The sequence below is a fragment of the Pagrus pagrus genome (assembly GCF_965226575.1).
Source record: "Pagrus pagrus genome assembly, chromosome: 6".
Taxonomy (NCBI): Eukaryota; Metazoa; Chordata; class Actinopteri; order Spariformes; family Sparidae; genus Pagrus; species Pagrus pagrus.
In genome coordinates, this window is record NC_140190.1 from 16,330,386 (window position 1) to 16,355,967 (window position 25,582).

At 41.9% G+C, this 25,582-nt stretch overlaps 1 protein-coding gene across 1 annotated transcript in view; it reads left to right on the top strand.

Annotated features, from left to right (window-relative positions):
* Nucleotides 1–2,187: 2,187 nt before the first annotated feature.
* insrb (insulin receptor b) overlaps nt 2,188–25,582 on the top strand; it is an 89,233-nt gene continuing 65,838 nt past the window's right edge. The window contains exon 1 of the mRNA XM_084354205.1: nt 2,188–3,777. Within this exon, the coding sequence (XP_084210331.1) occupies nt 3,684–3,777 (94 nt within the window). The 5' untranslated portion in view covers nt 2,188–3,683. The remainder of the gene's footprint in view (nt 3,778–25,582) is intronic.

A 25,582-nucleotide genomic window follows, 5' to 3' on the forward strand; every position in this document is an offset into this window, starting at 1 on the left:
TAGAAAGATCTTCATTGATTGATTTTTTATGCCTAAACAAACTAAATAATCAAGCTCCCTTTGTTTTCATGACTGAATAAACAAACGGACCTTAAAGGAAAACACAATTTCATACGGTTTTATTTAGTTTATATGTGGCGGACCCTGCCACCTTTCTAGCTTCAAACAGTGTTCTGGGGACCTTATTTTCCTCTGAGAACAGCTTGTTTATTCAGTTATGGAAAAAATAAATATTTCTTAATTTGCATTATTACCTCATTAATATTGTAAATACTAAAACGACATAGTGCCCCTTTAAGTCACTGTTTTAACATCAGAATGTTTTTTGTGTGTATCCATGTTCCCAGGGAGAATACTCCCTTTGTGAGAAAATAAGATAATAGGAATTTTAATTTAATTTAAAACTCTTGATTCAGAGTGATTATTTATTCCCCACAACCTCCCGACAGTGTGCACATGCTGACAGAATCACATTATGTTTATTTGACGCCAGCCTCTCTGGTCAGATTTAATCCTTTTTAGTCACAATGTTGTATCCCTTTGTCCCCGTTTGACATTTTGGAGTAAGTGAATTGGCTGGAGTTATTTTTAGTGCCACCTACTGAAATTAAGTCGTAGTACAACGGAGCAGGAGCACGACTGTAGTGCCGCACAAGTGCTGCATGTGTAGACTCAGAGCAGCACTCTTAGGTAGGTTAGTGGGATGAAAAAGCCATCCACTTGACTTCCTCTGCTCCCACTGAAAAGGGAAAGAAATTGGTGTTATGTATAGCACCTGAGAAGGAAGTGGGACAAGTCTGTGAAGAGAAGAGGAGAGACTGCAGTTGGCGTCAGACAGCGTGACTACCACAAAGAGATCTGTTTTGACTAGATTCCACAACCCTTAGTCCTTCAGACCTGTGACATTTAATCTCACTAAGACCTCATTTACTCTGTTCACTGGGTAACAACATTCCTTAGATTAACAACAAGCCTGCTCCACAAGCTCTTAGCAGAGTGTGTACCCATCCGAGCACACAAGCTACACCCCTCTGTGATAAACAAGAAGCAAATGTTCTCATCTATTCTGAGACAATTGTTCAGGTGAGAACTGTGGAAAGATTCTGACATCCGGTGCGTGTCAGTGGGAAGGACTTCCAGGTATTTTGTTGACTTCAGCTACATCAATAGGACAGGTTTTGTTATGAGGATATTTGCTATGCAAATCAGAGGAACCATGTGTACCTTCCTTACTGCAGGCAGGTATTGTGCTTTCCTGGCTGCAGGGTGAAGGCGGTGTGTAATATTTACACTGCTGTGTGACACAAAGCAACTTTGTTTTGCTCTGACAAAGTAAAAAAGAAAATCTGGTGACTTAGTTACATGTTTAGGCACATAGCCGGTTAGGGCTAGGAAAAGACCTTTATTCCATATACTGTGTTTTTGTTTTTCTTCATCTATTATTGTGTTACTATTATTTATTTTCTTCTAACTACTACTTACCATTCTACAGTGGAGTCTGAGCGCAAGGAATATCACACGAATGTACTTGTACAATCAGAGTGACAATAAACATCTTGAATTTTCCTTTTCAAAACCTGGGGCCTACAGTGCCCACAATGCAACTGAGCCAGTGATTGACATCAACGGAGGCAAATTTATCAGATTACATGCAGCTTCCTCTGGAGCCACAAAAGACATTATACTACTTTTTTTCCACATAAATCAGTGGAGTTACCCTTTAATAGCAAAAATGCCAGTCAACCTTGAATTTAATCTTTAGATGTATGCTTTTCTTGGTTATGTGATTAGAGAAGGAAATATTTTGAGGCTCTTCACGAGGAACATTTTCACAATTTTTTAGAGACAAAACAATTAATTGAGAAAACATTTGGCAAATTATTCAAATAAAAAAAAATGTATTCGTTACATCAGGGTTGTTGTGTTTCTATTATTTTGTCCATAATCTATTTTGAATAATGGAAACTGAAAATAACATGTACCACACTGTGGTGCACATTAACTAGACAAATAAACAGGTGATTTTCCACTTAGACACACACACCACAGTTCATGCAGGCTATCGATCTTCTGCTCGACATATGTATTTTCCTTCACGCATCTTTTTAATCCTGTTTTTAAGAAGGTGTTGCTGTGTGCTCACCTCCCCCCCTGACAAAGCTGCCGTTTGTTCCGACACACACGGCAGCGCTGGCTCAGACAGTCCGGATCCGGGCTGTGGCGGTAGAGTAAGCGGCGATCCGCTCCGGGTTTTCCCGCGGTCCATGTGTGGCCCAGCTGAGGTGACTGGCAGGACTTGTTTACTGGTGGAGAGACTAGCAGAAAAGAGAGACGGAAAGAGGGGGAACCTGAGGGAGAGCTATCGCTAAACGGAACGGGAATCCAAGTTTTTACACTTGACCCGTCTTTTTAAGTCTTTTTACGTTTCTTTACCTCTTCGGTTTTGGACTATCGGAGACGGGATACTGACTTTGCGTGTGTCTGTGTGGGTTTTTCTTTTATTTTTTAACTCTATCGCCGACACCGAAACCTCGTTTGTTTTGGATTAGCTAGCTAACGTTAGCTGTTTTTTTCTCCCCCCCCCCCCCCCATCAGCTAACGTTAATCTGAGAAAAAGAAACGGGCGGCGTGGTGGAGAGTTTCCTCACTTCAAAGCAGCGTGTTTGCTAAACGGAGCCGATATTTTTCACGTTTTTTCCCCCCCCACCACCTTCCTACCTCGCCTCGGTTGGGAAAGAAGTAACGTTTACATCCCAAGTTTCCCCCCCTTCTTTGTTTTCTTTCTCCCGTTTCGTCGTTTTATGGGTGTTCATCCGTGTGCGGCGTGGTGGTCAGCGGGGGTGAAGGAGTTCAGAGGAAGGTCGTCGTAGGGAAAAGCTGCACGTTTTTCCTGCACGTAGCTCTCTCGGAGGAGTTTCCTGGGATGTGCTCCCATCTGTCTTTAAAAAGGATGAGCTTCTGAGAAGATACCAGCGAGCAAGGGCTGACATAAAGACCTGTGGACTTCAAAAGAGAGAGCGAGGACCCTGCCAACTCCCCCACTCGTCTCTGTGTATCCACAACTTGAGCCCGTGTCTGCTTGAAGAACAGAAGAGGAGGCTTTTTTGTTGTTTTTTTGTTTTTTTTCCGCAACACTTCTTAGCATTTGTTTTTCTCTTCTTGAAGTGGGTCTTCCCTTACTGGAGCGGTTCGTTACAGAGAAATGAGCCCGGGGCCAGTGGACCTCCATTGGGGACCTCCAAGCTAACCCTCTGCGTGTGGGATATTAATAATATTCATAATAATACAGTCACTTCTCTCCTGATCCACCGAAATTAAACAGATGAACGTGGACTGTCGCCTCCACTTATGGAAAATGAAGATCTTCACTCGCACATGTGTTGCCAGAACCCAAGATCACGTTATTTAGTGGTCTGCATTTTTTCCAGGGCTCACATACATCACAAACTTGGCTGGGAAGATACTCATAAATTTATTACCCAACCCCCCCGGCTGACGGGGGGCCACCTTGAATCACTTGGCTATATTGGACCTTAATTTTTTTTTGTATTTTTAGTTTAATACTTTTGATATTCCAGCTACTTCTTCTTCATTTTTTTTTTTTTTAAAATACACACTTCTCCCTCAAGATTGGAGTTTTTTTTTTGAGAAGCTTCAAGAGGAGAGCACAAGTTAAAGTCAAAATGAGACGGTGGACGCTAAAGCTGCGAGCACAAATTGTGTTTTTTATCATCGGCACCTGCATCATATGCCAGTGTGGACTAATAAACGGAGAAAGTAAGTACTGCTTCTTTAATCTCCCCATGCAAAGTGCACACAGCGCCACCTGACATGCTGTGTGTTTAATAGAAACACGATTGTTTGCTTGCACATGCAGAAGAAAAGGCAGTTTCGGTTATTTTTATTGATTGCAAATAATACATTGTGGAAGATTATTGCATCAGTGCTGCTGTAAAGTATGATAAAGACACCAAACATACCAAAGAGTGGCATGTAAACAGTGGTTATAAAGGGGATAGTGGTGTGCACAGTGTAATAAGACGCATTCAGCAAGTGATCGTGGAGAAGAAAATACCGTGATCATGTTATTGTCTTTATTTATCAATTAAAGATTGTAGCGTTAGTCACGGGACTCTCGCCGTCCTTACGGCGCATGCGTAAGGTTTCCCACAGGCTCTAATTAAGGGGCTAGTAATTTCAGTTGTTGCGTATGCGTTCGTGCGCGCTCATAATCGATACTCCTCCGTAAAGTTATCGGGTGAAACCTCGCTCCGACTCGTCAAAGGTGTATACATACACATGAGCGGCCTGTGTTGTGTGCGCCAGCCCCAGGGCCAGATTAGTCGCTGCAACTGGACGAGTGTGGTCTGCTGCAGCGAGTCTAAACTGGGAGTAGCAGGATCGGCCCTGTGAGCGCAGCTAGGCCTCTCGTGGCGACGCACACATGCACGCACATGCACACGCGCGCGGCGCTGCTGAACGTAAACAAATAAGCCGTCGACGCTAAGAAGTCTCTTTATAGGTGGTGGATTAGCCTACATCGCCCTTTAGCTCCAGATAGGACCAAAAGTGTGGGCGTCCTCACAAGAGAAGGATGTCTTCTCCGTGTGGTGTTTGTTTTTATCAATGAATTAGGGTTTGGGTTGTGATGATGATGACAATAATAAAGCAGCGTGTGATCTGAACAGAGCTGGAGACGATGATGTGTCTAATGACTTCGCCTTTTTTAAAATGGTATCAGTGGATCATTTGCAACGGGGAATTTTGTTTTCACATAGTGTGTGCTGTGACATATAAGCAGTCAGATAGTGGAGGAAAAAGTTCAACCGTCTGTTTGTCTGTTTATAGGCAGATAAATGCATCCACAGTCTTAATCTGAAGAAATCTTAATGGGTAAATTTGATATTAAAGGCGCGTTATGTTGTTTTTGGGGAATACATTTTAATCGGAAGAGAAAAGATCTTCATTGACTGATTTTCATTCTAATACAAACTAAATAAAACAGACTCATTTTGATTACATGACTGAATAAACTGAATAAACAAACTGATTTTAAAGGACAACACAATTTCTTTCATTTTACTCTGTTTATATCTGGCGGACCCTGCCACCTTTCTAGCTTCAAACAGTGTGCTGGGGACCTGATTTTCCTCCCTGCACAGATTGTTTACGGTTTACAGTGGACTGGTATTGTTTAGTTTGTATTATTACCAGATTAATATTATAAATATTGAAATTCTGAGTTTTTAATTACTTCTTCAAAACTACATAGACCTGTAAACTTCTGAAAACAGTGTTTCCTCTGTACTTGTAGCAGTTGTGGCAGGGAGTCATTTTTCGTATGTGCTCCACGCTGCTCATCTTATTTTTGGTTATAAAGTTTTAAAAAATACATTGACTCGACTCATAAATCATTTTTCAAAGCAAAAAAATAGACTTAATTGTATATTCAAGGTATTTGTATCTTTTATATTGACTGACAGTAGGAGAAACTTTTGAATGAGAGTAGAAAAACCTTGTACATTTGACCGTGGACTAGTGTAGTGTTATCTCAGTTTGAATGAATGAAAGTCTCAATGAAAAACTAATTCAGTGTAAACAAAGAATGGCTTCCAAAAAAGTTCAGTGAAATTAAGTAAATGCTGATTTGACTTGTTCATCAGTGGTGTAACCTTTGGCCTACATTTTTACTTTTGAGATTTGTTTTCGGTGTTATAGATAATAAAGTTGAACAAGTTAACATGAAACTAGTGCATGTGGATAGAGCGAGGAATCAATTACATCAAATATAAAAATATGGAACAAATCACCTTATTGAAAGCTTTAATGAAATGCTGTTTGTGTTGTCTTTAATTAAATAATGTTGTGAATCCTCAAACTTTGAGCTGTTTTCGTTAAAAATGGCTCCCAGTGGCCAGGTTCAAAGGAAATGTTCTGGCTACTTTACACAGGTCATGTATGCAGACAGAAAAGAGGCCCCTGAAAGGGGGTCTTATGAGACAGGGCTGCTGGTACCCCTCCTTCCTCCTCTTTCTTTCTTTCTTTCTTTCTTTCTTTCTTTCTTTCTTACTCTCTCAGGGAGTGGGGTACATGTCATTGGCTGTTTCTGGTTCCTGATGTACTCTATTCTCTGGGAAGTGACCATATTTGGCACTCTAGAGATGTTTACGCCTGAGGGGGCGACAACAACCAAAATACTTTGAATATTTCATTCTGATCCACACGCTGCCTGACATCTCCACCTCAGTCATGCTAAAGGGGAAACAGTATTGATATAAAAACCACGTTGCGGCTGTGATCTGCTGACTGCACTCAAGAGAATGTGATAAAGTGTTTTCTAACAGGCTTTTTTTCCCGTTGAGTTTGATTGGTTTGTTTGTCATAGTTATCAGCAAACAGTTTTCTGAAGTAACCACTGAGCTGTCTCCCGGTCGAACTCGCGAAAAACAAGTTGTGCAACTGGGAGCCTTGCCCCCTTCTTGTTCCTCTCAGGCTTGTAAGCACAGCTCTGTTGGAAAGGGGTAGTGTGCATGTGTGTATGCATGTGCTGTTATGTATGCTTTCCACAGTCTGTATGCTTCTTAATCCAAGTGTGTCACACAGGCTGTGACGCTGAAAGAATCTCCCACTCTGACAATCTGAATTAAATGTCAAAAGTCTTTGAATTATTGATTATTTGTTTAAGTCTTCTGGTGAAGTAATATGTTGATTTGTAAAATCAGGGCGAGTATAGATGCCCTCCATTTGTGTGTTTTTGTCTGTAGCCCGTTTTGATACTCAGACACTCTTCACTGAAGTGCACAGTGGCATTTTCCGACAATGCTGTGCATGCTGTGGAATGTGTTTGAAGTGGCCCACCATGTAGGTGCCTGTGCATGTGTCTCTGTGTGTGTGTTGTGTATCAGTATGCAACCCAGCCACCCTCTGCTGTCTGCAGGATCTCATCTCTCAGCTCCTGACCTGCCCACTTCCGGGCAATGCATGTTTTCTGTGCATCAGTGTCTGTGTGTGTGTATGTGTGTCCAGAGGAGGTGGCCATGCATGAGAACAGTGTGTACTAGAGCGGCAGGCTCAAGAGTGGGCTGCATGTTAGCACTAGCCCCTGTGCCCCGAGTGGCCCCTTGACCCCCCCACACATTCAATTCATCAGAAGGACAAACTGAATGATGTTTTTTGTTATGAATGTAGCCATGACAAGGTGTCCGAAACACAAGAACAATGAATGAGGTGCTATCACAACTAAAGCAGAATGGCCACTCTTCGACTGAATCTATTACTTTCTATCAGAACACTTTGAAGTGTATTATTTGTGCTCATAGAAGAAAGGACTTTGTTTTTATTTAATCCTTAATTTTCTTTATGAATTTTCTTAAGTTTATTTGAGGTCATAAAGTTAGCTTGAATAGTTTAGTTTTAGTGTTACAGCCCGGCTGATATTTGAGATGTATAGAAAACAAAAAAACAACAACATAATTTTGTTTAGGATCCCTTAACAGGATACATTAATTCATTTATTATCCGTAACCGCTGATCCTTAACAGGGTTGCAGGGGGCTGGAGCCGATCTTATGCTTATAAATTAAGGCTATAAACATATTTTCTGTAGATTATTTTGTCAGTATTTAGTGGCTCTATACTATGTAGATTTAACATGAGATTAAACTTTTACACCAATCAATCGTTTTTACCTTACCCCTAATAATATTAAAGGTTGATTTATTCGAGTTTATCACGCGCTATTCCACAACAGTGCACATACATGAAAAAGTTAGGCTCACCAGTGCAACGACTGTGAAAAGTCTGGAGCCTGTAACACAACTTGTTTCATGTTTAGCAGAATCAAGATATTAATATTACTGCCTCTTTTAAGAAGATGTCAACTAAACAGTGAATCATAAATTAACATTTTATGGGGTTTTTTCTCATCATTTCAAACATGCAGTACATTTCCTGTTGCAGTAATGTTGACATTTTTTCTTGAATATTACCCATTTCAACTGTTCTCACGGTTCGCTTTACTGTATGTTTGATGAGCTACATGCAGAATTGTGGCTTTCACAATGCAGCCGTACTGCCAGTTGCAGTTTGCCGTTGTATATTGGTTGTCCATGTTCGCAGAGCCTGCAGACAATGGGGGTCATGAACCGAGGCTCCACAAGCTGTGTGTTGTGTTTTGAGTGTTGGCCAGGAAGACATTATGTACTGCTAAAGGAAATGAACTGTTGGGGTGCCTTTCCTAAGTGCTTCCTCCTCTGCACTTATCTTTCCAAGTATCCCTTTCAACTTCTCCTAACTTGCCATTGCGTTTTCCCCGTCTTGTTTGTGCTTGTGTGTGTGCTCCCGGCAGTCTTTTCCACCAGCAATACAAGCAGAGGATGAAAAACACAACCTGACCTTTTGACTCCCACAATTTGCAGTTTAATCGGCCGACAAGCGAATACATTCCTTCAGCGTATTTGCTTGTGTGTTTTGTTAACATTGTCAATAAAAAAGGCTGAAAGGATTATTTGAGTTTAGTCTTTGTAATGAAGAGACAATAATTATCAATCGCAGTGTTCTCAACAAGCTTTGAATAACAACAAGTAGAGAAATATCCCCAGCCAGGGGTTACAGCATGCTCCCTCTGACTCACACACACTGGAGATCTGAAGTCTAGCTGTAAGGCATAATGTGTAGGCATGCTTAAGGCTGGACGATTATGTCTGTCTTTGATCACTTTTAATCAGTTCTTGGCTACATATGACCTCTTATTTTATTTGTAAAGAGCCTTCATTATTTAAGAACGCCAAGCAGTTCACCTTTACATTTTTACTCACTGTGGACTCTTTGTACACAGTAATATAAGTCCTGCACCTCTATGGATATGGCACAATTAGGGCTAGAAGTAGGGGGGACTCAAAATATTGAGAACAGCCTAATTAATACTATTGTATGGCTGTGGAACAAAAATGAAAGGGGCATCTATTGCCATCAGTTTCAAAATTTTTTCCTAGAAATGAACCATTTCCTTCAGTTTTTTGTGTTAAATGACTATAAATATGACCAATTAACCAGCCAGAAACTCAGAGTGTATATATGATGGTCTATTTAAACTTTCCTGCTGAGGTCCCACTTTAATGTCAGCATGTTGTTAGTGAAGCGGTCAACAGAATTTAAAGCCACTTAAGTAATGCAAATGACTTGAATCTCGAAAACATACGTGTACATGGAAAGCATGTCAGCTCAACAATTAAGGTAGCCAACATTGAGGTTAAGGTGAAATAGTGGGGAAGAGAAGCAAAAGTGTTTTTGACAATAGAAATGCGAAAGAAGACTTAAACGTGATCTTCACTGTACTTTTGGAGACAATATTCAGCCATGTTGTGTTTTGACTGAAAGTGGCAAGCCAGCCCAGGAGCTTTCCTGAGATTTTGGTCATAACTGATTTAATCAAAGTAATTTTGGGCAAGAGTTGTCAATCAGCAGCCATCTTGGAAACCTCAGTTATTCAGTTATTTATTTGACAAGACCAGACCCCTATTTAGTGAATGGGGAGAGAGCCATAACTTCACTTTAAATGTTCATTGTGACATAAAAACTGCATGTACAGAATCACTAGTCAGATCTGATCAAAAAAACGCTTCGAAAGTTTGGTGACTTACGAAGTTTAATGTTTGGATAACCTCACCTTTCTTGGCAATCCTGTGCATTGGCATGATATTCTCCTCTTCCATGTCTATTAGAAGTCTGTCTGCAGCCGCACCAAATTGGTTGAAACTGTTGTGAATCTCAATCTGTCAGTGCAACAACCTGATTGGCTGAAATGTTTTGCAGTTCGGCTGTGATAAAGTAGATGATTGTTTTTTGGGGGGGAAGGGGCGAATATGTGTCAAACAGCCACCATTTCTAGCATTACAAACTTTTCTATTCAAAATGCTTTAAGTGGTTTGCCTCTCACAAATGATTCAATGCAAGATGTTATACAAGTAATATTAGTAACAAAATGGAGGGATGGTTTTAACAGTCTTACAAAATAGACAAAACAGCCTTTTGCATGTCCTTCATGCAGCATGTAGCTGCTGCTGCACTTGTCTAGAAACTAAGACTGCCAACAGGTGCATCCATAGACAATCACACAATCCTACATAGCTGTGGTTCTCTTATGAAAACTCCTGAAGATGAAGGGGAAATGCAATAGATTTTAACTAGCTGATTTGTCAGTAGATTGTCAATTAGCCCTGGGATGCCCTTCTTTGAGAAAACTGTGATCAAAGGATTTCTTGCCATCCAACACAGTATCATGACAGGCTCAAATACAGTACGTGCATTAGTCTTCACACTCTGTTTTTAATACAGAGCGTAGCTTGATGCCCTCCTCTCTTACTCCCATTCCTAGATAGAGAGAACCGTAGCTGTTTATGTAAACCTCTGCTCACTGCACAGAAATGTGGTTGAGTTGGGAGGGGATGGATGGGATCACACACACACACACACACACACAGACAAACACACGGAGAGCGCCGTTACGCCATGCCGCAACAATCTGACTTGATAGTCCTTGTTGCTGTTTGGATCTGCCCTATTTTAACTGTTGGTGACTTCACACTGCAAAGTCGTTGTTGAGCTGGCCCTGTAATGCAGGGATCAGCAAAGGGATCTTTTGGGGGCCCTTTGCAGACACTGGCTGAGGCTGTGTCCATGTCCTGTGTGAGTAAGTTGGAAAATCCATCTTTTTGCCTTCCATCCACAGCAGCCGTCGTTTTCTTTTCGTGACTGTCTTGATTTGATTATGATGAGGAAAAACTTTTTGAAAATACCGAAGTAGACGCGATCATGTGATCCAGGCTTTAGCTTTACTGTACATCCAAAGTGACTCCCTACACAGTTCATCGTTCACCTTCGCTTGGTAAACAATGGTTCAAAAACGATGGGTATGTCTTTGGTAGAAATGATGTAAAGCTTCTGGCTCAAGTGGCCGGCGCCTGAGCAGCACAAGAGATATAAGTGTTTTTCTATTGTTTTGGCATTTCAGCGGACTGCAGACTTTTTATGTAAGCAATTGTGCAGACAGAAAACTTTTTAAAAAGTGTTTCCAGATTAATCTGCTATAGTGTGAGAGAGCAAGGCTGAATGTTTCGTGTCACATGGGAATCTGTATGTAAGCTCTGGTGGTTACAGTCCAGAAAACCATCCCGTAATTTGAAGGTCACACTTTGAGCAGTTAACATGTCCACCTCTGTGGGACACTGGTCAAGGTTGCCTTTCTGGCTGCTCTATGACCTCGCTGATGAAAGCTTATATGTGTGGAAGTTTGTGTGTTACAAGGAAATGTAAAAAACGGCTTCTTGCTTACAGTGTAAATGGGCTGGGGAAGTGTGCGTGCTATGTGGATCCAGAAGTTTTGTTTGGTATCTGTACAACATTTTTATGTAGCCTGAAGCAACAAAATATATACTGTTAATTTATCAAACTCAAAAATAAAGCCTTTTCCCTTCTCATTAATTTTCTTTGCATCTCAGACAAAAACAAATATAATTTAACGTTGTTGCGTCACCAACTGAGCAAAAACTTGCGTCCAGTTGTTTGCATAGCACTGTAAGTGCATAACTGTGTGCAAACGGCAACGTCTTTGTATTTCTCCTGTATCCAAGTGTGTTAGTGCGCAGGGAAGCATGTGTGTATTTTTTTGTGTATGTGAGTTTGTTCTGCTTGAGTGGCTGTGTAACTGAACCTGATGGGTTAAATTTATTTTGAGGACTGTCATATGACTGAGAAGAGGCTATTTGACACACAGCCCAATGAGTCTCTTTGCAGTTAATTACAACCACACACACACTCACACATACTCAGGATCATAATGCTGATAACTGTGAGCAGAGGAACGGATAGTTGCAAGCTATAAAATGAAAGAATATTGGGTACAGATGATGAATATGACAAAAAGGAATCAATCATGGACATTAACAGACAGTAAACGTCAAATTAATTTGCAGATCACGGTTTTACAGACATGGTGACATTTGTGATCTCAGTCACACAAACATGCACCGTTATATTGCAGTCGCTGGCAGATGTGTTTAATTTTAGCCATTTTCTTGTCAAATTAGACACATTTGTTACTAATTTGTTCTTATCTGTATAAAATCGTTCAAATTGGACTTGAACCTCAACAAACCACCTTTACATTAACGCCTTAATAATCTTCTAAAGCATTAGTTCTTCAGCTTCTAAAATGCAGCAAAATGTCATTAGTGAAATATGAAAATTAAATCGGTACAACAACTTTTACTCATTCTCTGCCTCCTGCGTCCACGCCGTTTCACTCACGGCTGTGCATCTCTCTCGCTCTGCCTCCCATATCCATCTCTCATTCTCCCTCCCTCCCTTCCGTTTGCTTTTACGTTCAGGGGTGAGAGGGTTCACTCTCATCCACTGATTTGTTTTTCTTTCACACTGCAGATGCGCACAGCCTGCGGACCTGTCTTCCACACACACACACACACACACACACACACACACACACACACACACACACACACACACACCTGCTAATCCCGCTCTGTATGGGGTGGGAAAGCCTCCTCTTTCAAACCTCTTAAAGGTGTGAACACCATCCATTTGACACCTCCTCTCTCTCCCCCCTCTTTGTTTTTTTTGTGTTCTCCTCTCTTATTAGGCCCGCTTGCTCCAGCTGGGCCTAAGTGATGCTTAACATGTACACCTGCACATTGTGAACAACAGCGCCCAGTCACATGGACCTTTTCTTTTTATTTATTTCTTTTATTTTTCTTTTATTTTTTATTCATTGGTGATACAGTGCACACAGAACACCAAAAACACAAAAAAAAACAACATAGACCTTTCTGATTATGTTGTTTGCCGCGATGCATCTGTGTGCGCATGTCCGTGCGTGCTCTTTTATGAACACTGGTGCTTGTATGTGTTCAGTGCTGGTGTGTGTGTCGGATGGGGGTGGGGTGTGGGGGGCTCTGTTTTTGTCCTGATGAACTAGCCTGAGATGGGTTACTATGGTGACAGCACTAGCTGTGCTTGCAGTCGGCTCCAGCGCTCCCCCAACCTCCCCTGTCTAAATACACTTCTAGCCTCGCTGCATTTAACCCACATTTAACTCATTTATGCATTTTTGATGTGTGATGACAAAGAGAATAATCATTTTTGGCATAGTTGTGTGAATATAGTCTGTAGTAACATATTGTGGAGATCCTGTTGTGTGATTTTTGAATGCTGCCAGTGGTTGATTTTTCCTCTCTTGAGCCACAGAGGGGTGTCTACTCTAAACAGACCATAATCTATTCTGATTGTTTTCTGATCAGTCTCAACACCTGTAATACAGTCAGGGTGTCTGACCAGTGGGAGTGTGTCCTCTGAGATTTAGTGATTTACTCCCAAACATCCTGCTTCTGAATCCTGTCCTAGAGTCACTGCAGTAACACAGCTTAAAAAGTGTTTAAATGAAACCATACTTAATATAAATGCAGTGAATTTTGCATGAAGGTCTGGCAAACTCTCCAAGACCTCTTCTACTTGTAGTATGTAGTATATGCTCTTGTCACTACATCCTCACGAACATTATGACAGATGGAAACGGAGGACCTTCCTCCTTGTTTCTTTCATGGTGCCAGCTGTACAGCTCTGTCCACCTCTGCACCATTTCACCCTCCATATAGTCCATTGGCTGAGTAGTAAATGTAATCTTTTAATTACAGAATATATGCTTGTATGATTTTATTAGGGTTTGTTTTAATAACTGTTAACTGTTTTTTATTAACTGGTTTGAAGATAGTTTTATCTATTGAACAGTGGCCTTTATTTAACCCTGTGCAGTGATACTAAGATGATAAGAAACCCGCCAGGCATCGTACGTGTCAGAATTCACCTCTTGAGCTGCTTTTGTTAAAACTGGAAAAACATTTATTGTGAATGAATAGAGCTATGCAGAGTGCATAAAAATGATGTGACTCTGCTTTTAAAACTATTAAAGCTAAGCATTTTAGAGATAAAATTACACATTATTCTCTAACCTCAGGGCATATTTCTTTCAAAAATCTGTTAAGAAACAGATCAACCGAAATTGGGGTTACTAACGGAGTGCAGTGCAATTTAAGTTCCAGTTTTGAAAGTTATTAGATACATGACCAAAGTCTTTCAGCAGATCAGCAAACTAGAACATTTCCCCAAACTGCATGGCAGGTTAAAGTTCATGTGAACTGAGTTGCAGTCTGAAAAATCAGCAATATTCTACAAAAAACTAACTGATGAAGTGTCTGATTATTATCAGATATTGGTGTGCACTAGTCTTTGAATTTTAAATCTCTTTGTTTTGTCAGTTAAAACCAAAAAAAGTTTAATTTATTAGAATCCAGGGACCACTGTCGGTGAGCAGGGCCTGCATTTCATTTAAAATCAACATCGCCCTGGTTTCAGATGTGCGCGTGTGTGTGTGTGCGTGCTTGCTGGCCAAAAACACAACAAAGCATTCGAGTAGAGACGTAAGCATCTGTTATGGGAAACACCTAAGCTTTGAAGCATTCAGGTCAGACCTATTTTGTTTTTTATTTTCAGTGAATGTTGACAAGTGTGCTTTGGTCTGTGTGTGTGTGTATTGAGCGCCTTTTGCTGCTTTAACAATGTTTAACAGGTCATTAAGGCGACGTGTTGTTGAAGAAAGTGAAGAAAAAAGACACTTAAGAGCAGACGGGAGTGAAAGGAGTGTCCCAGTGTGGCAGAGCTGACACTGTAGCCTCCATCTGGGAGAAAACACTTGAGGGACTCGTGCCAAGATGGAGTGAAAAGGGACAGAGAGATGAAGAGCTAGTTTATGAGGCTGCATCAAGCATTCCTAATTCACTTACAGTTAAGGGGGGCCCATATTGAATCATGCCTTGCTGTTAAATGACAGCGTAATGAATGGAAGTCATTTTACAATACCGCCGTGGCCACAGACCCTCCACTCCTGGGACTCACTCTGTCAGAGGGTAGCTAACAGCGGGTGATTTGTTGGTCAGGGGGCCTTTTTGAATGTTTACATGATGTCAGTGTTCCTTCCATGCCATAGCCAGCGTGGTCGTGGATATCCTGTACGGAAAAACCAACAGTGGAGGGCGGTGACCGAGGATCTTTGGGAATCTGTGAAGGGGTTTTTGTGGAAAAACAAACAGCAGGGGGATGGGATATTAGTCCTTAATCAGAGGCCCATGACTAAAGTTTATAGATAACATGTTCAAAGGACTTTTCTGCTCCATGTGTATTGATATCAAGTAAAAAGAAAGTTGGCATGTTTTTTTTGTTGTTGTTGTTTTATTTACCTTTTTCTGTTTAAAGCTTAAAGGGATAATGCTTTTTGGTTTTTTTTTAAGTTTGAGGAATATTATCTACAGTAGATGGCAGTCAACCAGTAAGCTTTATTTTTTATTATTTTTAGCACTTTATTTTTCCATCAGACAGCCCTGTCCTTTGGCACTGTATTACCACAAACAAAATTCCATCCATTGGCTCAGTCCACTGCCAAATAAGTCAGAAAGACACTTGCAGAGGATCACTGTTGTACCCGATGCTAAATAACAACAAAAAAATGAAGCAGTTTACAAGACAACCATTAAAGTAATGCAATTTCCACAGAAGTTTCCCCTCTCTTGTTCTCCAGAGATTCCTTCCTCTATATATTCTGGTTCATAAAGGCATCTTCTTGTCTCCAAAATATAGCAAACAGTTTAACTGATAAGGATTTTTTTTTCTTTGAGTGTCTGAAATACATTTCAGCAGTACACCGTTTTGCTCTCATGCCGGGACTACCTTTTCCTTTAATGCAACCCCACTCCAAAAATCTCTTTTCAAGGAAGAAAAAGGTGTTTTGGGAAATATCAGAAATGCTCTTTTTTGGCTCAGCCGGCCCGAGGGGCGTGTCCCCGTCTGTGATTGACAGCAGACATGCAGAGTGTCTGCGTTACATTGTAAAGAACAAGCGACAGTCTGCAAAATGGCTCTGCACACTTTTCCCCTGTGAATGTTTGTTTGTATCGTAGAACAAGCTCTGGTGCGAAGCAAGACGTGTGTTCGTGTTCGAAAGTTTAATAACAAAGTGTGTGACTCTTGTGTTGTGTAGCTACTGTCTGGGTCAGTGTGACCGTCTGCTCTGCCTCTGAGTGACCGATGAGGTTACTGCTTTATGCAAGATGTGACTTAGAAAAAAATGGTCTCCATCTATGTGGACGGACAACGGAACAGCGTTTCTTCAAAAATTATGTAAAACAGGGAAGCACCATCATGAGAGCGCAGGACTAGTGATTTACAGAGCAGATATCAATGCTGTAGCAGACAAAAAAATGTAAATGGAAGACTGCACTGAAGCTGTGGATACAGGCCTGAGATGGAAAAGGTAGAGGGAGGGAGAGATATGGAAAGAAGGAAGCATGGAGGCAGGATGTGTGTGTGTTTGTGAGTGTGTGTGTGTGTGTGTGTGTGTGTGTGTGTGTGTGTGTGTGTGTGTGTGTGTGTGTGTGTGTGTGTGTGTGTGTGTGTGTGTGTGTGTGTGTGTGTGTGTGTGTGTGTGTGTGTGTGTGTGAGTGTGTGTGAGGTTTTCCTGCAGCAGCCAGTGAGAACTGGTGGTCTAACAGCACAGACAAACGGGCCATTAAACTGACCTGGCCCCTCTGCTCTCCATCCCTCCAGCCTCCCCTCTGCTTCTCCCTCTTTTCCGTCTTCCTACTTCCCATCTCCTCTGCTTGTTAACTTGTCTCCTCATTCTTCTTTATAGTTTCACAAACACAGACACATTCATATACACACACAAACAATGTGGAGTCTCATTTCAGGCAGTTGGAATCAAATTATTTCCTCCTCTCTGGGTGTTTTTCTTCGTTTGCATCAAATTTTGGATTCAGCTGTGGCTCGGAGGTGGCAGCCTTGCAACAATCCAGTCAAATCAATAGGATTTGCCATGCTTGGGATGAGCTCACTCGTCCATTCACCACACAGGGAATACCCCTGCTAAACCCCTAAACTGTTTTAGCTGGAGGTTAAAACAACTTAGTGTCAGAAGAAAGTGTGAGCATGTTGAGCTACAGCCCATGCAGCCGTCCCGCCCCAGCTCCTGTATTCTCCTTTCTTTCCCGGAGTCCCTCCTTGTCTTGATTTTTCTGTTTCAGTCTTAATGTTGTGAGTGGCTAAAGCACAAACTGCAGTACTACAGGAAGCAGGGTAGGATTGGGAACCCAGCTTCAGAGCCTCTGTTCAACCATAGAGGTCCTAAGCAGGAAGATGGACAGATCTGGAAGAAGAAAGCCGTACGGGATGGAAGAAGCCGATTTGGCAGAGCCATCAGACAGGCGTAGCTCATCTAGCCTCATCATGTGTAGATCTGGTTTGTGGGTCGGACTGTTGGTGGGGCCGGGCCCTACAGCTGCTGCCGTGTGGCTGCAAGTCAAGCAGGATAACCGAGCCCTGGCTGCCTCCCTCTCAGGCCGAGGCTCACCACACCAAGACGCTGCGCTGCTCTGCTCTGCTCTGCTTGCTAACGTGGGAAGATGAAAAGGAACATCAGATGTTTTTTGTGTTACTCACTCTGTGTGTGAGTGTGGCATCCTGTGTGTGTGTGTGTGTGTGTGTTTTGTCTGTCTCTCTGTCTGCCTGTCTTACACCATATCTTTGGCAGAGTCCAGGCTGCAGTTGATTACCTGCTCCTGTTTCGTAGTCCTCTGTCTGTTCCCAAATGCTTAGACTATGTCAGGAATGCTGCTCCCCCCCCAACATGCTTTTTATTTGTTTGGAGCGCCATCTGGTTTAGCTGTTTTGTAGGGCGTGGCCAACATTTTTCAGATTTTTTTTGGGGGTTGTGTATTACCAGCTGGACAATTATTTCCTAGACTGGGAACATTTTGGCGGCAAGTGGTCATGGCATTGAGTGGAAAGATCAAATAGATCTGTGTGACTGTGTATACAGTATTTGTTTAAAACAACTTGTTGCCAATGAAGTATTGTATCATTGGTCTACATTTTAAGATTTTCTCACGTGACTTCCTTTTCAAAAGGTTCAATTGCGCTGCTGAGGGAAGGAGACAGAGAAAGGGCTGAGGAAGGAATGAGGAACTGGGCAGTGAGGAGAAACCTCAGATACAAAGACAATGACCACCTTATCTGCTTTATATATGGACTGACTATTTTAAATTCTTGGCGTATATTTGCTGTTTTTGAGTATGGAGTCAGAACAGGAGTGCAACAGTATGCTGGAGACATAGACTCGGGCTAGCAATCTGTGGACTTGCCAGATAAAATTCATTTGGGTTCTCTTGGAATTTATGGAAAAGTTTAAGCCCTTAAGTGTGAAAAGTGCTGCTGAAGCGACCTCAGAGTCTCAATTATATTATTTCTTTTCAAACTTACATGTAAGATGGACCCGAGCCATGTTTAACAAGCCTTTTTTACACAGCAATCACACAATACCGTCTCATTGACCCTTCTTTAAGCCGCTTTTGCCCGGCAGCACTTTCTAAACAATGGCATAACATGACAATAACAATTAGTTACTGTCCCTGTTACGTGGCAGATGATCTTGTCCTCTGATTGGAAGGTAATGAGCTCCCAGAACTTGTTGTCTCCCCATTTTGTAGACATTTTCTGTTGCACTTCTTAGTTGAATTGGCTGGGAACTTCTGCTGTCTGCTTTTAGCTATCCTGCCCTACAAGCTCGCCGGCTCACTCGTTTTACACAGACTTTGATTCAGCTCTCTTACTGCCACCGTCTCAGCAGCAGAACAATAACGACCCACCAGTCTGTCTCCGTACCTTTTTGTACAGAATGGCGTGGCAGAATAAAAGCTCAACATGAGCCTTGAACAGTCTGTGTGAAAGGGCCAAGTGTCAGCCTACACATGTCTACACGGTGGATATTTTGGTGTTTGGGTTGGTGGACATGGACTCAAGGGATCAGTTCTATCAGGTACTCTGTCACTCTCAGAAGATGTCAAACAGGCCTGGCGATTACAACACATGCTGCTCTTGTTTCTTCTGCCCACTTCTCCTCCCTCTTGGCAGCCTTGAGTCCAAGGTCAAACCAAGCTCTGTGGAACTAGAAAATAGTGAGTCATTGTTTTTCAAAAACAAGTGACAGTGACCCGGCACCTCTCATGCTCCCCCATCACTTCTTTTTCGCTTCCTCATTCTTCCTCTGTTTATATTCTGTCTCCTTGTTTCCCCTCTGTCTGTACCTATCCTTCTCCTTCCTTCTCTCCCTTCCTCTCCCCTGTGCCGGTGCCTGAAGGTAGAGAGAAGGAGGCGAACCAAAGTCACCAGTGTGATCTGATTTAGGCCTCTCTCCTCTCTTGGCCAGGCATCTGACAGCGCAGGGCCTGCATGTTGCTCTTTTTCTACCCTGCTTCAATCTGCCACAGCCTGGCCCGGTGCCACAGCTGTAACGGGACCCAGCGTTGTGTATAAATAGGCTAGGCCAGCTCCCCCTGCCATGCTCCTCAATGGGAGGCTGAGGCAATGGAGGAACAGGTGCTCCAATCCACACACACACTCCTTCTCTCTCCACTCCGTCTCCCTTTCCCAAGCCTCCCCCACCTTTATCTGATGTCCTCAAATGTGGAAGTGCAGGTCAGTCACAATACACTTGTTAGCGGCGCTCGCTCGTCGTGTCACTCGTTCATTGTCCCCTCTTAATGTTAACAGAAGATTTAAAAAAATATTTCCTCTGTGTCTTGATTTAATGGCATGGCGGGCTTGTTTCCACTCTTCAAACTGCCCCCCTCTCTGTCTTCCCCTGGCTCACGTACTGTTATTTTGGTCTTCAGCTCTCTTTGTTTTGGAGGTACAAGTTGGTACATGTTAATCAAAATGCCTCTCATGCAGTTTCTCAGCATCAATTTTCACTAGAAGCCACAGCTTGGCAGTGGGCGCACAGGGAGCTGGCTTTACTTCTCAGGACTTTCCACAGCTATATTAACAAACAAATGCATTTTTCCGCTGGCAGTCCACTTGGCACGGCAGCCGCATATTCTCTCTCCTGGGGTTTGTTCAGCAACTGAGCTGTTGACAAATCTATAATCAGCAGATCACCTCATCGGGGGCAACGTGCTCCTAAGCTGACAGAGAGGGGAAACTTCTCACAGTCCAGAGTTAGCTGCCACCTGGTTTCATGCTAGACAGGTCTGGTTTCAAGCTAAGCTAACGTGCGGCTGCCCTCTGCTACAGTGAAAGGCAGAAGCAGGCTGGTCCCCGGGCCACAGAGAGCTCCACTCTCACCTTCTAAAACTGCCACTGTGATCCACTTTCTCACTGCCAGCCAGCTACTGTTAGTTGATGCATATTAAATTCTCTGCAGGGAGCACAACTCTAAAAATAAGAGAAGAATCTGTCTGAAATTGTAGCTATACTATAACGGAGGCTGCAGCTGTGGTTGCTTACCGAATAGTGGAGATGGCACTTTCTGTCAGAGATAGCCGTTACATTAGCATGACCTCGGCTGCACAGGTCATGCTCAAGTCATTTCTGAGCTGTGATTATGGCGAGCTTACTCTGTAAGCTAATTCTGCTTCATATTTGACCAGGAGACGGAGGAGAACGACAAGGAGCTGAATTGAAATTTCAATTCTTCAGTCGTCCTGGCCGATGTTTCTTATTATTTTCATAATTGATTAACCTGCCAATATTTTCACAATAAATCAATTCATTTTGGTCAATATATCATCAAAAAATGCTCATCACAATCCCAGAAGCCAGATTGATGTCTCGACAGTCCAAAACCCAAGATTCTTCATTTACTATCATAAATGATGCAGAAAAGCAGCTTGAACCAGCAAACATTTGACACTTTTTCTTGACAAATGATTGAAATGATGAATCGCTTATCAAAATGGTTGCCAATCAGTTTTCTCTTTTGCTTGACTAATTGATTAATCTACTAATCATTGCCGCTCTAAAGTTATATCTACAAGGACAAGAGGTAAAAGCAGTGAGGTTTGGCATACGTTCTCTTTTTCAGATCACATAGTTGAAAGCACACTGCATTAACCATTCAATCTTCCATTCCACAGAGCCTTACTGTTCAGTGTAGTCAATTCTAAATAACCATATAGCTTCTTCACACTGTGGCTGAATTGTGTCCACAGTATTTAAGTTTTCTGTGGGAAGATGAGCTTGAACACTTGATACCAGTTTTTCAGAATAGCACCTTTTTATGATCAAAGTCTGAAATGTTTGCGTTTTGTTTGCTAATGCTAGGTGTGGATGACAAAATCACAAATTACAGTATAAGACCAAATACAGTGATATTGAAAAAATAACATATAAACACAGTGAGATTTTTGATAAATAATCATCAGTAATGTGGATATAATGACAAAGGCAAGTAGAATAGTCTGGTAAGTCCAAGAAATTACTTTTCTATAATGCAGCCTTTTAAAGCCAGGAAAATGCAACACAATATAACATTATGACAATATCACAAATCTAAGACGATATATCCATCTCAATATATGGCCCAGCCCTGGTGTCGTTTGTTCATTATCTGCTCTTTTCCATTTTTTTTTTACACATAATACTGGTCCAAAATGATGTGAAATTGCATATATACATTTTTTTTTTAATCTTAAAACGAAAATTATTCTTGGGAGGAACCCCAGACCCCTCACCAAATACATTCACTTTTAGTCTTCCCCAAACCCAGTGAAATATCTGTGATAAAATAAGATCAGGGCACTGCTTGTATGAACAACAGAAGCTACAGGCCTTCATTTGAACAGTTTGGGCAATTTCTTCCGTTACTGCTGGAGCATGTTTGTGTGAAAAAAGACCTCAGAACTATTATAGCAGTTCGCACCGTGACAAACGTGTAGACGGTATCTTTTTTTTAAATGATTTTTATCAAGAGCACTGACATTTCTGAGGATGCAGTTTTATACAGTGTATAAAATTGAAAAGAAACTGTTAATTTGTTGATCTCCTGTTGAGGACTTAAACTCATTCACCTCACTCCATCTCCGAGCTTTTCCTCTGCTGTTTCTGTTTGTCTGACACCCCTATATACGTCCCTCCTCCTCCACCGCCACCTCCTCCTCCTTTTCTCATTCCTGCTGCCAAATTAACTGTCAAACATACAGGGAAGGCGGTGGATGGCCCACATTTCTCCTATAGAGGTCCACAGTATGGTACAGTACGTTCCAGCCTGTGCTCTGTTATCCCTTTCTGTACCCGCACCCGATCACACCCCCCTCCCCCCACTCATTAGTGGCTGATTGGGTTGTTATTGTAATTGAGAGCCCCTGTACAGCCAGTGAGAGCACCAAGCTGTCTGCTAATGGGTGGTCCTCAGTGGGACGGTGGGCCACGTGGAGAGGGGTCACGGTCATTGTCCACCAAACCCCCCACTCACACAATATCTACCAGGTTTTTTGTGTATATAGTGTCGGTTTATGTAAGTCAGAATGTAATGAAAAATGGTGCAGCAAGTGTTTTCCTCTTTCTTTTTTTGTCCAATGTTTTACGTCCAGCTCATTTTCCTTTTTTTTCGTATTGTAGGTGAACATTGCTGATAGTTGTCTTTGTGGCCAGTAGGTAGCAAACCTCCTCCTCCCCCTCCCTCCCTGTGAGCCTCTGTGTGTGTGCCTGTTGCTTGTCATGTAACAGTGGTCCATAGCGGCCCTCCATTCATGCATGTGATCACCAACCGTCCTGTAGGTCCCTTACGTCACTCTGCGTTCCTTCCGAGGCTCAGGTTACACTTTCACCCCGCTCACTCCCCTCGAATCATTTCTCTGCCCCCCCCCCAATACTCCTCACCCCTTCTTCTTCCCCTCTTTTGCCCGCGACCTGTTTTCCCTCTGGCTCATTCTCGCTCCCTATTCGCGCTCTCTGTCTCCCCTGCGTCCCCCTGTTCCTCAACCTGGGTGGAGAGAGGGAGGAGATGTCTCATTATTTTAAAGACACAGTGGCTCTGGCAGACTACATAACAAGCCTCCACTCCTTTACTCTCCCTCCTTCTCCTCCCCCACCTGCCCCCCGATGACCCCCTCTCTCTCGTTCCTGTCAGTCGAAAACAAGACTCCATTTTGCGGAGGGAGCTCCCAGCACCGTCGACTGCCTCCCCTCGTGGCCTGCTTACATTTCTTTGTGTCAATAAAGCTTCTTCAACAGCAGATGTGACAAATGTGCTAACCTGTTAGCATGCTGTGTGTGTAGAAAGACCTAATTTCCAGTCAGATATTTATTACCTGTGTGGTGAAGTCAAATGCATTCATGTTAAAAAGTCATGTTTGTGTCCTCTTGGTATTTCTTTGAGATCATTGTGGGCTGAGGTGAGTTGCACCCTGGTCCTGCTGGTGTTGCGTAAAGTAGTTTGTTATGTTGTTGTGTTGCACAATAGGTATCCGGTTAGTGCTGCAGGCTGACAGCGAGTGGGTGGCCTGTAGGCCTGTTCGATGTGTCCAGGAGATAAAGCAGGAGGGGCAAAGAGGTGTAAGGTTGCTGTTATCACTGGGAAAACCAACTGCCACACAGTGGAGTGTGTTTTTGTGTTTTGGTTTCTGATACACTATGTGTCTAATACAAAGGGTGCGGCCAAGGTGGGCAGCTTGAATGAGTAGCTGTTGTTGTTTGAAACTCTGCTTTATCTGATGAGATGCTTAACAGCGGAAATGGATTAACTATCTTATTTTATGAGTTGTTTTTAGTTTCTGGCGAGGCTGGAAGTGTGCAAAGTTGAGCTGGCACTGGCCACGTCCACAAGGCCTGTCACGATAACCTATAAAACATTGCAATAAACGTTATTATTGTGATTTGAATACTGTTGTATGCCACATATGTAATGAGAATATTATGGTATAATAATGCTTTCAAAGAACGATGAACTTTCAGTTCTTAATATTCAGACATTGTAATTGGTATGTGAACAAAATATTTTAAACAAATTCCTAAATTAAATAAAATAAAAACCATACAACCAAAACACTAAATAAAAGGTGAAAAAGCAGTTAGTTGCTGCACCCAAGTCCTTTTATGATATAGAAAACCCTGCTAGTAATCCTGTCATCATGTTAGCTTAAATGTTGGCGACATTCTTTTGTAAACAAGCATGCATTTAAACACAACAGGCAATATGGAAGTCAGCAAAAATGGTAGAGCTCATTTGCATGTCTTGTCTTTTTACTCTTTGAGTAAAAAAATGGACTGTCAGAGCAAAAAAAAGTGCTATACTGCTATACAAAGGCTTGATGGCACGATGGCAGCGCGTTCAGAGGTATATAGTTGATAGCTTCTGTTTAATCTCACCAGGACAACTCCTTTTATCGTGTACCCGCCTTCGTTTCATCACTCTTTTGTCAGGTGTCCTACAGAAGCAAATAACAAGATTTTGAGATTTAGTCCTAGTCTCAGTTAAATGTTTTTGGAAAAAATAATCTTTAAAAAACATAATAGCAAAATAATACCAATTAGCATAATTATTCTTAGCATTTGATATCTGCATTTGACTTTATCCATGTCTGAATAACTCACCACCTATTGCACACATGCTGCTGTAGTTAACAACATTGTTTTATTTGGCAGTGTAGTGATTATAGGCTTTATTGGCTCATATCCATTACAAGAAGTCACTCAAACTGTTCCATTGACTTGCTGCCGGTCAGAGTTTGTACCTGGATTGTTGACATGTTTGTCTCCCTAACCATTAACAGAATGGGAAGTTAATGGGTAGCTTACACCTGGGAAATGACCAGGGCCAATCACAACTCAATAGAAGTCGTCTACTGCAATGGATTTTGACTTTTTTTTTTCTATTTAAAGATGCATGTTGTTGTGGGATCGATTTTTTTTTTCTTTTCTTTTCTCTGGTTGTGGGAGATTGAATGTAATAAACTGGGGAAAATAGCAAAAGGTGGCAAGCAGATGGGTTTCACACCATTAAGAGGCATGGAAGATACTTCCAGTGATACAGTGTGTGATTAGCGGGTGTTTGTCTGTTTCATCGATTGGAAAGCAGCAGAGTAGATGGAGACCATTAGATTTCCTCTGCGATAAGGGGCTCATTGTCCCCTAGATGCACAAGCTCAGGCCCCTTTTCACTATTTTTGTTTATACAAATGACACCTTGTATCAATGACAGATACTCAAACTGATACATAGTGGTTTTAATATTGAGAAAAATTTGTTTGCTATTTATCTGTACTTAAAACAGTTAGTCTGCTCACATAGGCTGACACTTCTCTGGTAGAGAAACATCCCACCTGACCTGACTGACTGTTTTCGTTTAATGGTTCAGAGAAAGAGGAAGTTTTGAGGAAAATAGTCAGGGATATCAATCTGTGCTGTATTTAAGAGGTGTCTTCTTCCTTTTTTTTAAATGTTGCATTACAATTGCAGTTAGAGAACAACACCATTCACACCTTTTTACAAACAACATCAATAAATGTGCTAGTTGATTACTTACATGACTGATTATGTGTGAGTGGTATCGGTTTGGTAACTTTTAAACTCTGTCTGTAAAAAAAGATAAAATTAGCAGCGCTTAGTTAGTTAGTGCTTGCAATTGATTAGTTGTCAACCTAAAGTAATGGCCAACTAATTTGATAATCCATTAATCGGTTTAGGCA